This window comes from Falco peregrinus, chromosome 5, assembly GCF_023634155.1.
Source record: "Falco peregrinus isolate bFalPer1 chromosome 5, bFalPer1.pri, whole genome shotgun sequence".
NCBI classification, from domain to species: domain Eukaryota; kingdom Metazoa; phylum Chordata; class Aves; order Falconiformes; family Falconidae; genus Falco; species Falco peregrinus.
This window is the reverse complement of record NC_073725.1, coordinates 41,491,114-41,508,241: the sequence shown is the minus strand read 5'-3', so window position 1 is coordinate 41,508,241 and position 17,128 is coordinate 41,491,114. Positions and strand designations below refer to the sequence as shown.

Here is a 17,128-nt window from a genome sequence, read left to right as displayed (position 1 = left end):
TCTGCTCCAATAGGCAGCTATCCACTTTGCCTTTCTCAGAGCCAGTCCTGCCCACATCAGTCTTCAAAGGGTTCAGAACGCCAGACACAAAAGCAATTTCACAACACTTTAGCCCCCATCTCCTGAGGCTTGTGCCTCTTCAGAAGCCTCAGTGTTTTCCTAAGCAATCATGAAATGAGTCCCTCCCAGCCAGTTATATTTATGATGAATTACAATGCCTGGTCTTATTCACTCATGAGACAAATAATACAGTCCTGCCCATCATTTCAGTATTTCACATTTCACTGTGTTTATCTTGCATGCTACTTAAGCTCTGTCTTTTCCAGATGATGAGTAATTCAGGCAAAACCACCTGCAGATGCTCCTTCTCTCATTCATGCCCCCCTCCCTTGGAAATCTCTGGCAGCATCTGTTTCAGACAGACAGTCCTCCAAAAGAATGGGAAGAGCTGATTGTCAGATAGCAACTGAGACAATAACCACTCTCCTATCTTTTTAATGTCATTTAATAAAAAATTCAGCAAATGTTCAATTCTGGTACATTTGTAATCAACAGCAAAGATGTCAGGTTTAATTAGCAGTCAGTGACAGGTTCTGTATTTGTGCTTCCATCAGTAAGATGTACTGTATATTAATGCAAACTTACAGTGTATTGCAGCTCGAATGAACAGACTATTCAGCCATATCTGTGTTCTCTGGACAAATACAAGGATAAAATGAAAAGGAGAGAACAGTGCAGACAGAGTTCTGTGCATTTCTAATAAGTATACAGAGAAATGCGAGGGAAGATATGCAAAACCTGGCCTGGAAAAGTCCTGGCACAAGCGTATAAATATTTGCCAGTGTGGTAATTAACTTCTTGGCTGAATCTAGATTACAAAAAATGTTCAGTCTCTGTGTACTCAGAAAAGAAAAGCAGCGGACCACAAAAAAAGGAAGAGTATTTAAATATAATAATGAATTGCCTTGTAATATTTTAGTCTTCAGGTGAACGCCTTTCATTTTCAGTTCTATCATTTGTATTTTAAATACATAGTGAAGGAGCTGCTATCTCCTTTTCACTAAAACAGGGACTATGTTAGTTCTCTCTTAAACTCTGGCATAGAGAACACTGTCATCTTCTTCTTTTAGCTGACAAAAGCACTTACATTGTTCATCAGTCCTTTGGTCACCTTCCTCCAACAGGTTTCTGACATTGCCTGCCTTCCTTCCCTGCCAGACATACCTTTGACACTTTAAGTACAATCTCATTTCCATTGCTTCCTCCCTCTGTGTTTTGCATATGGGATGAGTGTGCTTGGGGTCTTCAGGGGCAACCTGAAAACAGCAGGACTGTAACCATCTTTACTTCCATGCATAAAGGTTGCAGGGAATGGCAAAATCTTAAGGGCGATGCATTTGGCTTTTGGTTATATCCAAAATAATGGGAGGTGGCAGGACAAGGAAAAGACACCATTACACCAAGATGCTTCCTGAGACAATGAACTCTGGAAATCGTAAGACTCAGAATAATAGCAAGTAAACCATCAGAACCATTTGTAGACATAAATACGTGTGAAAAATGAAGCAGTTTCCACATATTAATATAATAGAATTTAGTACTTGTGTGTTACATGAAACAATTTGGCAGCAAACTGTGTGCTTGAAGCTTGAGTTTAGTGACAGAAGGAAAAAAAATAATGTTGCCATGTGCATCACGTTAATTGTGGTGGGAGGGACACTGTTTAGCACTAGCTAATTCAAAGCTGGGCCCTTGGGAGCTAAGAAACTAGTTGCATTTGCTGGCACAGCTGTAGCTGTCTAAGAGATTACTAAGCCATGATGAGATGTGTATAGCAATCAGATGCAGCAGACCAGTCATTTGAGAAAAATATCAATGATTGCCTCAATATTTTGTTTTTAACTAGGTAGATAAAGCTAAAATATTCCAAAAATTATTTCCAGTAAGAACTGGTGGCATAATACAGTGAAATGAATACCTGAAATATTTTAAAAGTCAAGGTTAGACAGAGCCTGCAAAATTATACTTTACAGAGGTTCCAGAATTACAATATAAATCTCGGTATTTGTAAATTACCAATAGCTGTGAATTATTTTTAAGCTACTGTGTAACTGTATTTGGGAAAAAAAACCCAAACAAACAAACAAAAGAAAGCTTTACCTTTAAAAATGGTAAGTCTCCAGTTTTTATGAAGAAACAATGAATCAAAGGAATGCAGCAATGTCTATTTGAGTCAGCAGGTGTGTTGACACCAAAGATAAGGGGTGAATTCTGATCAGTCAGAAAGAACTGTTCCTCAATTTAAAGAAGGAAAGAGGTTGAAGTAGGAAGGTGGGAGTTGATGGGGAAGAACCTGTACTAATAGAAATTTGGTAACACTGCTTGAATGAGACTGTGACAGTAGGCATTTTTAGGATAAAGCAAAGTTTAGAAAGATAAACTAGGATAAATGAATGAGATAAAACAGCTGGGAAGAAGGAGAAAGAAAATAATGGAAAGTACTGTTTAGAAGTATGGGTGAGGAGGAACAGTAAGCAGCTTTTTAATGGTAAAAGAAAGAACAAGGTTTTTGAGGAGAAGGTTATCATTTCCAATTCCAAAACTGATGTGCTTGAGGCTAAAAGGATGAAGAAAAAGTTGGAGCAGAAAGATAAATGAGATTTTGGTTATGTAGGCAACAACTGAAACCATGAGAATAAGTGAAGTGGCCCGAAGCGAGAGGAAGTCTGAGAGCAGAGGTAACAGGCAAATGGGAGGAAGGGGAACCACAGAAAGGCACCATTGACTAAAGAACTTCAGTGAAATTGAATTTTAAAAATCTTTCTAAGATTATGGCTTCTGAGAACTATGTTTGCCAGTTTTGTATTGATTTATAAAGTGGTTTGGGTTTTTTTTTCTTTTTTTCAAAAGACTAAAATCTGTACAGAACTTCTTAATGACAGCTCAAGGCCATTAAGCAAGACTCTCTTGCATTTTATTTTTGCTGACTTAAAGGGAGAAAACAGAAGGAACTGTCTTCAGGAGGTAAAGTGAAGCACAGGCACTCACAAACTCCTTGAATAGAGCTGTGCCTGGATGGGTGTTTTATCTTCATCAGCTTCCAGAAGAGCTGTACTGCTGCAGTGGCATGGGGAGAGATAACAGAGAGCAACAGCGTGACTCAGTGGTGAGGAACTCTGATCTAAACTGCTTTGAGTGTATTTCATCAAGGTGATTGAATGGAGAGTGGAGGCTCTTAAATTTAGTCATTCAGAGGTTTAGGGAAGACAGCGTAGTAAGGAAGGCAGGCATTACACCAAAATGACACTTTAGAAAGCTTCTATTTTGCTGGTATGCTTTTGCCATCTTTTTCTGTAGCACAAAGATAGCTCAGTTTGTTTAAATCTGATGGGTTTTGTTGTATTTTAAGAGCTGTGTGGCTGTTTAGACAATTATGTAAGTAGTGCCCAGCAGAATTTAAATCAAGCCTTTTCCAGAGAAAGTTTTAAGTTCTCCTAGCTAGTATCCAAATGATAGTCACCCCTTCAGCTAAATGGAGCCATAAATAACAAAAAAAAAAGGGAAAGGAAGTATTTTTGAGCTGAATAACAACTTCCTTTCAATTGTAGTCTGTGTAACCTTATAACAATGCCTAGTGTGAATGGTGTTACCTTTTCTTATTTTATTGAGAATTTGGTTATGTTGGTATTCTTACTAGATACTTAACTCTTGGAGTCAGGAGCTCATCTGAGACTCTCAGATATTTGTTGTTTGTTTTAAATTCATCTTTCAGAAATGCAGCAAAAAACTAGAGAGCATAATTACCTTAGAGGTTAAAAAACCACCCTTGCCAGCCACAAAATGTGCTAAATAATTCCATTTGAGGGTGGGAGGAGGTGAGGTGTCTGGTTTTTAATTGGACATTTAGGATTAGTGATACTGAAAATCTGAAATTAATGCAGTAAAGGCTAAGGAAAAGAACTCTGTGTGTGTGTGCGCGCATGCATGCATCTGATGCATTATCATGGTGCTATGTTTTTGGGTACACACGAAATAAATCTTAAGACCAGGACATAGTTTTCTTCTCAGCATTAAGCAAGACTGAATTTTTCTGTGTTTGTATGAGGAGCAACTGGCAGAGGATAAAATGAATCATAATTGCAGTTCTCTTTTAGAGCATCTGTGGTCAGATACAGAGATCTTGATTTTCTTGTCAGTGTTCTAATTTTGCATTATCTTAATGTTTTGTCTTCCAATTAAATGAAATCCCTTCAGCCTAGTGCTAGTGAGTTCTCCCTTATTTGTTGTTAATAAGCTGTCTGCAAAGCAATACACCCTCTCTGGCCTGTCCTCTGCACTTATAAAACTTCTTAGTTCATAAAAAGATTATTTGATCAAAATAAAAGTGTTGATTTTAGTATTTCTCCATGTTTTAGAGAGAAAGGCTTCCAGATGTTGTATACTTGAATATATTCTGCCCTAACTCAGTGGCAGCAAACTGAAGTATCCATGCCTGGCTTGCCAAGACATGTATTGACACTGGGAAATATCTAGGTACCAGGACTGGCATTTCAACATTGGACTGATAAACTAATGCCTGGAAGCCTTTTTCATCATATACTTCCACGAAATGTTTTTCCAGCAGAAGTACAGGTTGGTTCAAAAAAGTGATAAGTTATTGTACAGTATTTCTGAAATTAGATTTTCCCCTCTGGGAAAGGCTGAACAGCAGGATATGGAGTTTTTTTAAAAACCCTAGCCCAAAGACTCCTGAGAGTCGTTGGGGTCAGTCCAGACCTTTTCTTCTTCCAAGAAAGACTGAATATCAATCAGTTAGTTGTTTCAGTCTTCAGGGAGATACAAACACTGTGCCTCAGCTATTCTAAGGAGGCTTTGTAAAAACAGTGTCAACAGAGAAACCTAGGTTTTGATGTAGGCAGCTGCCTGGGGCAGCAGTCTGCAGGAGCTGCCATTCACCCCAGTAAGGGACTGATGTTTCCTTTCAGCTCACCTGCTAATAGGGTTAAGCACAGCTCACTGCTCCCAGAAGTGGACTTCAGTATTTCTAGCTATGCACAGGGCCAGACTTGCTGTTGTTCCTGCTAAGGGAAGCGCTGGGGTGGGAGGGACAGTGGCCACTTTGAAGGGCAGTCTGCGATCTGCTGGTAGTGGCAGTCGCTTCTCTCTCACTTCTTCCCTGGTGCTGCTCTTCCCTTCCATTTCTCTTGGCTCTGAGCCTGCTCTTCACCTTCATGTGTCGTCTCACTCGGCAGGAGCAGAGCCTGGTCTTTCTGCTAAGAGGGAGAAGGTATCTGGGAAGGAAGGCAGCAGGGATCTGCTCATCTTCTGAGCAGATTGTGCTGGAGGGAGAGGCACAAGTTCACAGATACTGATAACCCCCATAGCTCGTGAAAGCTCCACAGATCCCACACAGCCCTTCCTTCATGCTTTCTTCTACTGTCTTAGAGCCCACTGACTCCTCGGTCATCCTTTCATCCCTGCTTCAGATCTACCGCAGTCTCCCAGTCCTTTCTCAGCTGCTGGAGCCCAGCCTCCTAAAACCCTCATTCTGAGCTCAAGACTCCCTGCTAGCCTCTCCTCTGCAACTTTAGGCAATGCTTACAGATCTCTTTTTTTAAATCTCAACCTAGTCCTATTCTGGTAGTTCCCACAAGATAAATATTATTTTATTTAATATAGAAATAGGGCAGTAAAACCTACTTCTGGCTCTAACATTTGTTGAAGGCTTCAGCTGGTTCACATCCAGTTGTCTACCAAGGGATTTGGTGTGCAGTCAGGTGTGGGAACGTATTTCACACAGAACTGTTCCATACTGACTTCCCTACGTAAACAAGAACTTAGGTCATGCTTAGGCAAACATTTCTTTACCTTACGAGCATGTATTGGCACTAGTTGACTTCATTTCAATGTTGACATACCTTTGCTGTACTATTAATATGATCTGAGATCTTCAGGATAAAAGATATTTATGCCAAAGATCGTGTGCACCCACACTCAGCATGGTTACAACTAAAACAACAGTTGTATTCAAACACCGCTAGATTTCTAGTAAGGATAGGAAGTTGTTGTCCTGGCCATAAAACTTTGCTTTTATCTTTGAAAGCTCCAGGACTAAGTAGCTTCTATAGTTTGTATGTGAAATGTTGAATACCACATAATTAGTACCAGAAAGGCTCCTGGATAACAGCTTGCTGGAGACATGTCTTCATTACAAATACTTGTACCTCTTGATTCACTGATTTCACCTGCTATATAGAAAATATTTAACTATTAATCCAATATATATTAGTCATTGGCTGTCTGAGCACTGTTTTCGTAATTCACATTTGTGTACGTGGAAATAATACCACAAGAAAAACTGTCCTAGAAGTTGTGAGAGAGAATAGAAAATAACTAGTTATCCCAGACTTTTGCTTACGTGTATTCAGCACGCCATTCAAGTGTGTCTGTGAAACTACTTACTATAGATATAAGCCTAACCCCAAGATAAGCCATAGACTTTCCAGGGCACTCTTTGAACATGTCTACTAATGATTGGTACAGAGTGCCTCATTAATAGCTAATCATGTTGTAAGTATATTAGTATGAATTAATTGAATAGTCAAGTATTTGGAAATACGTGTGTTTGTACAATTTGAAATGTAATTAAATTATTTGTACAATGTAAAAATGTACAATGTGTATCCTCAATGTGGACTGGACCAATAGGAAATGCTGTAGGAGGCAAAAATTTCCTTTCCGACCATGGGGTAGGAGTAGGTCCAGCCGTCTAGTTCCCACTGCACCTTGAGTGCTAGGGCTCAAGTATTCTTTCTAAACATAAATCGCAGAAGAGTTGAGGTTGGAAGGCACCTCTGGAGGTCATCTGGTCCAACCCCCATGCTCAGGCAGGGCCCAGGATTGTGTCCAGATGGCTTTTGAGTATCCCCACAGGTGGAGACTCCGCACGCTCCCTGGACAACCTGTGCCAGTGTTCGGTCACCCTCACAGTGAAGAAGTGTTCCTGATGTTCCGAGGGAACCTCCTGTGTTTTAGTTTGTGCCCGTTGCCTCTGGTCCTGTCACTGGGCACCACTGACAAAAGCCTGACCCCATCCTCTTAGCACCTTCCCTTCAGATATTTATATATGTTGGTAAGATCCCCTCTGAGCCCCTGCTTCCCCAGGCTGAACGGTCCCGGCTCTCTCAGCCTTTTCTTGTAGGAGAGATACTTCAGTCCTTTTATCATCTTCATGACCCTTCATTGGACTCTCTCCAGTATGTCTGCGTCAATCTTGTACTGGAGAGCCCAGAACTGGACACACAGTGCTCCAGGTGTGGCCTCATCAGTGCTGAGTGGAGGGGAAGGATCACCTTCCTTGACCTGCTGGCAATACTTTGTCTCCTGCAGCCCAGGATACCGTTCCCCTTCTTTGCTGCAAGGACACACCGCTGGCTGGTGTATGACCAGAATTAGAGCTGAACTCTCACTAGAGCCTGACAGAGGTTATATTATGGTATTAGTGTCATTTAGAATCATAGAATGTTATTTACTGACACTCTCGTGTTTACTCAGGCTGCAGTAAATTGGCTCCTTTTTATCTTTAGAGGTGTCTGGCCAATGGGTATCAACAAATAAGGCATGAAGACATGACTGGACTAGAACTGATAGTTGCTTAAGTTTGAGGAGGATTTGAGCTCTAAGACATGAACTATCCCATGTGTCATCGGGAGTGTTCATCCAGGAATCAATGGCATTACCAATATGTCAGTATTAGATACTTCAGTGCTCACTGAAGCAAGGGAGCGAAGATCATTTCAAGAGAAGATATTTGGAGGAATAGCTCAGCTTCATGACATGAATGGGTGCATTTATGAGAGTGCCACCATATAATTATATATATAAATTTATCTTATTCAGGAAGGGGACAAGCCCTGTGTGCCCAGCATATGTGGGCTGAAATAAGGTGGGTTAACGCAGGGAGTGTGTGGTATTATACACAGCTTGTGTTTTCAGAATCTGCATAGCCTATTTAGGATCAGGCATCCACAACTTGCTTTGGTAGATCAAAATATTTATGGGAATATGGTGAAAAAGTATGGGTCGTCTTTTTGTCATCTGCCGTGTTATTGTTAGCTGGGATGTCATAATATTAGGAGCTGGATATTAACTTACACATAATTTGAAAATAAGAGATTTGTGAAAAACCACTCTCAGAAAATTTTTTTTTTTCTTCATGCCTAACTGACTTTTGTGAAGTGGTAGATGTCATATGATGATATCTCTTAGTCATGAGATCCATATAGGTGAGCTAAATAAAACCCCAGAGCTATGAGACCACTAACCTCATAAAGTTGAATTTCATAGCTTCAAAGTACTTTACTGAAGCTAGGTAGCAAAACCACACGGGAAGGCCGAAGCAGTCTGTAATTCCAATGAGCTGTGGTAGTTCTCAGTGCACGGGAGAGGGGAAACTGCGGTGGTGAGCGGCTCCAAGAAGTATTCTTTCTTCTTTGAAGGAAAAAGACACCAACAAAAAGTTAGCCTCTCGTGTCCCTGTAGCTTGTAGTATGAATTAGAAAACATCTTTCCTTGAACAGCAAATCTATTGCAGAATGGGTCAAGTGAGCAAATGCAGCCAAACCCGAGTCTTGAAACAGACCATTTGTTTACTAGTGGTAAAGCAAAATTTTCTATCTTTGTAAAAGTTGATTAAGGGCTTATGTAAATGGCTTCATGCTTTCTTAAATGTAAATTCTAGACAAAGTTCAGTGCAATATCTCATTTCTTTTCTAGCCCAAATCATTATGTGTTATCCACTGATGTTCTGTGAAAACAGTACAGCTGTATTCAGGAAAATGAGTATTCCTCTCTGTGACAAATTGCTCTAGCTTGCTTTATGGACAGGAATAGGTTTTATATATGTTTCTAGCATGAGCTTATCTGATTTATGCCAATTTAAATCTGTGGACATCCAGAGAAAGTGAAATGGGATCTCAAAAAAGATGCTGTGTCATATGTGATTATTTACCACGTGGCCCACCTCCTTTCTTTAGAAAGGAGCTGCCTCGCAGTCACTAACTGCCCCTAAACTTCTATCAGTTTTGTTGGAAATCCACTGTGCTCTTCAGACCATGATAACTGTTTAGACATGACATGAGTTTACTATATTGAAATCTTTGTTTTATGACAAGCAGGAGTAAGATCAGATGATCTGTGTTTGCTCATTTGGTCTCCTCTGTGAACTGATTATCCTTTTTGTACCTACTTTTCTTACAGGACCGAGCTTTACAAATAAATCCTCTAAATTGTCAGGATAAAAAGATGAAGTTGCGGTGTCTACGCCCTATTTATCGGTTCTCAGAAAATGTATTTGAACAACCTAACAGTAAAATTGGACTGAAATATATTGCAATCAATGGAGTGTCTTTAAAAAGGAACTGGAAAATCAGTTTTAACAGTTTCTAAGGCACAAGAAGTTCATAAAATTCATAAAAGGAACAATCTGTAGCTTGTGGTATAGTTACTCTGGTCAAATACCGAAGTGACAAAGTAAACAACTGTACTGCTTTCTACACATAAATGCACAACGCATTGCATTTTTATGGGAGATTTTATTTAAAAATAGGTATTACAAATAAAACCTGAAGCTTTAAGACACCTCTGTGAGAGATTAAAACTTGTAGGTTTACAAACTTCAGCCTTACAGGCAAGCTGAAGCCTCGGCAGTGTTTGGGAGCAAATGGTGGGTAACGGTGAGCTGGCGGGGCAGAGGCTGCGCTTTGCACAGCTGTGTAAAGGCTTCCCCTAACAGCTGTCTGCAGCGGCGGCCCCTGCGCCGGGGGCACGCAGGAGCGCCGGTCTCCCGCCCCGGGAAGTGTGATGCTCGGCGGAGCCCGGGGAGGGAGGAGCGAGCGCTGCTGGCCCGCTGTCTGTGCCGGCCCGGAGGAAGGCACACCGAGGTGCTCTTAGGGACGGTGCAAAACGTGCCGGTGCGAGACCCCCCAGCGAGACGGGCCCCGCGCGGCCGCAGCTCCCGCCGCGCTGCCGCTGCCGTGCAGAAGCCCCGGCCCGGCCCTGCCCTCAGCGCGGCACCTAAGCCCCAGCCTGCGCCGTTCCCGGGCAGGTCGCGGTAGCGTTTTGTACACAGTTTTGTATAAAGACCAGTAGATGGATGCATTTTCCGTTGTGCTTTGGTCGTGTTTCTTTTTGGTTTTAAAAAACGCGCTTGAAACAGCAGCAGCGGGGGAGCAGGCCGCGGGGGACCCTGTGACACGTCTCAGCCGTGCCATTGTAAGCCACCGCGTCCGTCTTCCCCCTCGTCCCTCCCGCCGGGCTGCAGCTGAAGGCGAGGGAGGGAGCCGCCGCGGCGGGGGACGGCACCGCCGAGGAGGCCATTTTGCAGCCGTACGGGGGGGAGGTGGCGGCGGGCGGCCCCGGCCCCGCGGCAGGTAAGCGCGGCAGCACCTGGTGGCGCGGGGCGCGCGCTTCCCGCCGGGGCCGCGCGCTGCCTCCGGGCGGCAGCCGCGCTCGCGAGGCGACGAGACCCCGCGCCAGGCCCCGCGCCTCGCCGGGGAGCGGCCCCCGGACCCGCGGCCGGCGGGGCGGGGCGGGGCGCGGCCGGCAGGGGGCGCTGTCCCGCCGGGCCCGCCGCGCGGGGCAGGGGCTGCCGCAAAGGGTTAACCAGCGGGCGGCGGAGCCTTGCTGCCCCTGCCGGGAGACCGGAGGGGAAAAAAAAAAAAAATAAACGGGGGAAAAAAAAACCTTAAAAAATAAAACCAGGCAGGCAGCCGGGGCCGCGGAGCACGGCCGCCTCCCCCCCGCCGCCCGCCCGGGGGGACAACGCGGGACGCGGAGGCCGGGGCGCAGCGGCGGGACGACAATGCAGCAGGCGGAGAAAGCAGGAGGGGCAGCGCGCGGCAACATGGAGGGAGGCGCGGAGCGGGCCAGCCCCTGATGCGGCTCTTTCTCCTCCTCCTCCTCCTCCTCCGGGCAGCGGCTCCGGCGGCGATTCCCTCCCTGGCGGCGGCTGGCGGCGGCGGGTGGAAATGAGCAGGTCGGCGGCGCTTCTCCTCTGCCTGCTGGGCTGCAACGTGTGGAAGGCGGTGACCAAAACCTTAGGGGCGCCCGAGGCGACTCAAGGTCGGTGCGGGAAGGGCGGCGGGACCGGCCCGCTTTGTGCGGCGACCCCCGCGGGGCGGCGGGGGGCTGCATCGTGCGGGCGGCGGCAAACTTGGGGGGCCCGGCGGTTCGGCGGAGGAGCGGGGGCGGCCATGCGAGACCTCTCCCGGCTCCCACCGCCCGCGGAGCGCAGCGGGGGCGCCGCCTGCTGCAGACCCCCCGGGCCCGGGGTGGCGAAGGCAGCCCCGCGGCGGGGGTGCTTTTGTTAACGGAAGGGGCAGGGGCTGCCGCTGGCCTCATTGTGCTGCCCCCTCCCTCAGCGCCGCCGGAGCTATTGCATTGCGACCATCTCCCCCGGTTCCCCCCGCCTCCCCGCTGTGCCCGCTGCAGGGCCCGACGCGGCGGTGAGAGGCGGGCTGAGGGGCACCGGCGGCGGCAGGCCCTGCCACCGGCCGTGTGGGGACGCCGGGCAGCGGGCTGGCCCCCGGGTCTGGCGGCGCGGCTCGGCCCGCCGCCCCGGGACGTTTCCGGGCCTCGGCCGGGCCTTTTGTTCGGCGCGGTGGGCTGCCCGCCGGCCGGGCGGGGGCCTGTCACGGCGCCGGGCGGCCGCTGCGCCCCTGGGCAGCCGGGGAAAGGCGCTGCCCCGGCCGGTCAGGGTCGCCGGCCCCCTCCGCCTTCGCCCGGGCGGGAGCAGAAGCGGGGCAGTACCCGAGCCCCCGGGAGGCCTCGGCGGCTCCCCCGGCACCTGGGGCAGCTCCCGGGTCCTCTGGGCCGGGCCGGGGTCCTGCCGTAGGCTGCTCTGCCCTGATCCTCATAGGTGCCGTGGCGAACGGTCCCCAGGGCGGCGAGGTGCACCTGCCCTCAGCCCCGGTGGGGGCTTGGCGGGGGGACATCCCCCGTGCCCCGCTTGCCACGGCCCTTGCCTTTGGTGGCGGGGCAGCCCCTCCACCGGCCTCTGACAGGGACCCTGCGGCGGCGTCGCGCCTGCCGGGACCGCGGCTGTGTGGGGAAGGAGAGAACTTGTCTACCTGGGGGTACGAAACGCATTAGGGGGAAATGCGACCTCCCCAGCGCTCAGCGCCAGCCCGATGGCACGCGTTGTCGAGTGTCTGAACATGCCATGTGGGACGAGGTGGTAGGGCTGCTTCGCTTCGGTGGCGAGCAGCGTCTGGTGCCTCCAAGCTTTCCTGCCTCATGTGTCGGTAAGAATCAGTAAGCCCTGCTTGCCGCAGGAAGGAAAATGTTAGAAGTAACCTCTTTGAATTCTGTCTTTTGCTGTATTTAGGGTATACTAACTCAGGTCTAGGTGGGCCTCTGCTCCGATACAGAGTATTCAAAAGGTGTTGGTACCTTGTAGCGAACTCTTCCAAGCTAGGCAATCTGGCATCAAGTGTAATGTCCTATTTCTGCCTTTTTTTAAGGACAAAGCAATAGCAGTTCTGGAATAAGAAGTACTAAACTGTAACTCAAAAGGCCAGTGAGCTCAGGACTGTACTGAGTTTATTGATAAGTGTGCCAGAAAAACAGAACGGTGTTCATCCCTTGAAAGTAGCACTTTGGATATGAAGGTATTGTCAAAATTTATTGTAATTTCTGTGTCATATGGAAAATCTTTTTCATATACGTGATCAGAGTGGTGAGGTGTTGGCAGAATTAGTGCTTTTCAACTGCCCTGTTGATCTCGTCTTCTGTTGTCAAGCTCAATTCATGGTATGTGGAGACTTGTCTCTATAGCAGCTACATCCATGTCAAGCCTGGTAGCTGATGATTTGAGTAATAGGCAGCTATTTCAGTGAGTGGCAAACGTTTCTATCTAAATCAAATGGTCTAATTTTATCTTCCATGTAAGAACATCCAAGTTTTCATAGGTAGCATAGTTTTCCAAAGTCTAATTACTAGCCCAGTCTTTACTCTTTGGACATGTACATTGGTAAGCGGATATGTAGAGCTATTCTCATATTGAAGTATATTCTGCTGACTATTTACCAGCCACTTACCATGAGCCTTTTTTGAAAGTTTATGCAATGCCAGCCTGTAGCCTTGAGTAAGTTCCTAATCATCAAGCATGAACATCTTCTGGGGAAAAGAGTTTTGGTATTGGGCACAGTCCTTGTTTGTATACTGAGCATAGTAAGTGCCAAGTGGTTGTAAAATCTAAACCAACTGTTTTTCCCTCCTGCCCTTTTAGCACCATGGTGATAGTTGTAGCTACAGGTGAGGGACCATTGCCAAAGTTCAGGGATGTTTGCAGATGTCTAACTTTCCCCTTGCAGCTGGGAAGAGATTAGTGAAAAAACAAGGGATGGGAATAAAGGTGGAGTTGAGAAAGCCAGACAATGCCATCAGGGAGTAATTGTTTCAGCTGCAATATTTATTATTGGACAGTTTACAAGAGACTAGTGCGGAGAGCCCTCCTCGAAGAGGAACAGATTAGATGAGACTCAGTTAAGACATTCCATGCCTGTGTTAACAGACCAAATAAATACGTCTTGGATTTGGAGCTATTTGAAGATGGGATTTGTCATTGGTGTTCTGGTTAAGGAAGGGATAAGGAGCAATGCTTTGCATCAAGCATTTCTCTCTTCTGCTGCTCTCAGCCGTAGGTTCAGACAGTTCCAGCTTCAAATTCTGCTTGGCCAGACTGATTGCATAATCTGTGAATATGGAAAGTACTGGTAATTAAGCTCTGCACTTAGCACCCTATTTAGAAAATTGGATGACTGGCACACTATTACCTTATTTGATTCATTATGCAGGTCTGTTGTGACCTCTGAAGGTCACAGGGGTACCCTCTAAGTTTCTGTAACTTATTTTTTTTTATTACAGTAACAGCCATACAGATGAGTTGTTCATTTTTAGTCAGTGTTGATGCTTAGAGCCCCAGCAGTGAGGTTGTGAGAAATCCATGAAGGTACACTTAGGGCTTGGTAAGGCTTTATCTCTTTAACTTTCCTCAAATGCTTGAAACCTCTCAAGTGTTTCAGGTGAGGACTAAATTATGGGTTTAAGGGGTTTTTTTTTGTGGTTTTTTTTGTTTAATTGTTCTATCAGGTATTCCAGAACTTGTTTTGAATGCTGCAATAAATGTGTAGAGATTTTAATTAAAACAAAGAAAACAAACCAGCTCTTAAGCTGTATTCCTACTGGGAAGTGGTGGTTTGTCTGATGAGTACAGACAAAATACACAGTGAGTTTTCTTCATATGAGCAGATCCCTTTTAAACTTAGGGAGCCTTAGCAAGGGAGAATGTAGGCAAAATCAGTGTAATTTGAGAAGGGGTTAAATTTCTTTGTCGACTGTATACTTCGTTTTGCAGTAGAAGATGAGGGCGATTCATTTGTAGATGCTAGGGAGGGTCTTTTAAGAGAAAGCCTAAAATAGTGTGTTGCAATGCAGAAGTCCAGTATGACTCCTCTGCTGCAACGAGTATTGGTTTTAATTCATGTCTTCATATTTTGTTAGTTGTTCCAAATGAAGAAGTTATAATTATTTATATTTGAGTAATAAATTGCACCCAATTCAAGGACTAGTAGATTAGTATACTCAGGATATCCCACCTTCATAGTCCCAGAAGGAGATCAGGGAGATACTTCTTTTTCCTAGTATGATGGTGAATAAAAGTTCAGCTGTTGCTGCTTAGTCAGAATCCGCAGCATCTTCTCCTCACTCTGTGCATGGAGGACAGGAGAGTTAATGCTTGAGTGCTGCTGTTTGGAATTGCCTGTCTGCAAACAGCCATTACATTACTTGACATTGTGAAAGCTAATTTCACAACCATTTCAGCTGGACATTTTTTAAAGGCTTCTTCTCTAGACAGCACAGTAACAGCTGTGAGAAGACCTTCAAGTTTTTGGCTTTTTTTTTTTTTTTTTTAGTCAGTAATCCCAAGCTTGCAGTTTTACCCATGATAATAAAGTTTAGATGATGCAGAAATGAAGTCTTTCTCTCGTCTTGCACTGCCGTACTGTCTTTTCTCAGTCAGCTGCAAATTACTAATGACCTTCAAATGCAAGTATTTCTTTTATTGAGACCACAAATGGACTCCTAAGAGTAGAAGCTAAATTGCTCTAAAGCAGTACCAAAGTTGTTGTTTTATTTTAGTGGAGGAACAAATTGTTTACTTAGTACAAGATAGTATTGTAAAATCTTAATGAGGATGAGGTATTCGTTGCTTTTATCGGTTATCAGATCCAGGTAAGCAGTAGATATTTTTTTTTTCTTGTTTACCTTCAACTACGGATGCCTGCAAATGCCTAGTAACTGATTTTCTGTCAGATGAACAAATTACCTAGGTGAGCTGAGGGTTTAAAACTGCAGGTTTTTTCTGCTAAACATTTGTATTCACCCTTTTGGCTTGTAATACCTTGCAGTAAGTGATTCATTTTACCTTAAATAATGTGTGTATGCACTTGTCAAGTGACAGCAAACTCACATGCTGGCTTTCCCTGTGGTCTTGTCCACTTGTGTCTTGAGATGGTGTTAATTGCCATGTGTTGCCTAACACAAAGGTTAAAACAACCTTCTCCTTCCCCCCTCTCTTGTCTTTTTTTCTTCAGACCTCGCACTGACACCTCTTACTGTTTGAGACTAGAACCTGGTTCATGAAATTTTTAGGGACGGCTGTTTTCTGTGCCAACTTCTGGCCAAGTGAATGGTTTCAAATAGCAGTCCCCTCTACAGGAGAGGTTTCTGGTGGCAATGAAATGCAGTTTGACCATTATGCTTGTTAATGTAACAGAAGCCTGGGTATATGTATTTGTGTGCTAGGGAGGGAGAAGGATTGTGGTTTTAGGTTTGTCAAAAAAATTAAGAAATCTCCAATGGTTTTGGTGCATGGAAGAGAAGAAATGTCACTCTGCCTTCTGTTAGTACAAACTTCAAATGAGTTTTTTACTCATCTTCTGTGGGTAATGACTGGCTACAGTCTTGCTGCATGAAGAAAACTGAGAGGAAAATGTATGGCAAGGAAACTCGATGCATAGGTCATGTCAGTATAGTATGCACAGTACCTGGAAGCTTGGTGATTCAGCTTTAATGACATTTCTTAACAACCCTGCTTGAAGTTTGGCTGTTGGATAGCCGTATGGCCGGGAATGATGCTGCTTTTCCACATATCTCAGATTACTCTAGTACATTTGATCAATACAATTGTGTCATGTGCCTTCAGCTTATAATTTAGGGGGATAGTTAGTCTTCCAGTCAGCCAAAGGCAAACTAAGTAATCTCTCCAAAATACCTGCAACTTGAAATCAAAGTGTGCACTTTCAGTTTTTCTGTAACATTATACACTGACTACCTTATGCAAGCTGCAGTTTTTGTAGGAGTAATTTCCCTTTGCTCCAGTATATGTCAGTTCTGCCTTTAGATATGAAGAAAGGCAACTTCTGAGAGAAACGACACTGTTGGTATTCTGCCTCTCTCACAGGTCTCAACCATTTATCTGTCAGGGATCACAAATAAGGGAGGCAAGAAGTCTGTGTAAGTTGCTGTATTTACTAGAACAAATGAGTTTAATAATACTAAATATAATACATGCTAAATATACACTAAAACATTTTATTTTGGGAAATAACAAAGAGAACTGAATGTTGCTTTTTTTTGTTTTCTTCAGAAATTCCAGAAACACTTTCCTGTAAGCTGGCTTACATTAACTGAAAAGTTAATGTAATATCTGGCTTGTTGTGCATGGTAAGAAGCATTAGACACGTGCTTTTTACAAACACAATCTTTATTTTTATTGGAAACTGGAAAGTTACATACATATTTGTTAATACAGAGCCATAAGAATGTGGACATACTGTAATTTCTTGTTGCTTTTAGTAAGTGCATTGAATCTTTCACTTCAGAATACTAAGACAGAATCGTACTTCACTTAATGGTGAATCTAAGCCCTTGAGAGTAGTATTGAAGTATATTTCAACATAGAGCTACATTTTCATTTCATGTAAAATGCCAATGTTGTGGTTCAGATATACCCATGTCACTTTTTTGCTGGTTTGAAGAGCAACAGATCTCAAGACTAGCTGAA

The 17,128-nt window shown here is 44.7% G+C and overlaps 1 protein-coding gene across 4 annotated transcripts in view; it reads left to right on the top strand.

The window, feature by feature from the left end:
- Window positions 1-2,788: 2,788 nt before the first annotated feature.
- The window catches only part of FAM171A1 (family with sequence similarity 171 member A1), a 98,320-nt gene continuing 83,980 nt past the window's right edge, over window positions 2,789-17,128 (top strand). For 2 of the 4 annotated variants that reach the window (XM_055805576.1, XM_055805575.1), the window contains exon 1: window positions 10,698-11,121. In XM_055805576.1, the coding sequence (XP_055661551.1) occupies window positions 11,028-11,121 (94 nt within the window). In that variant the 5' untranslated portion in view covers window positions 10,698-11,027. Of the gene's footprint in view, window positions 3,167-9,835; window positions 10,273-10,697; window positions 11,122-17,128 lie in introns of those variants that run through there. The other 2 variants (XM_055805573.1, XM_027777696.2) reach the window with 2 other exon arrangements.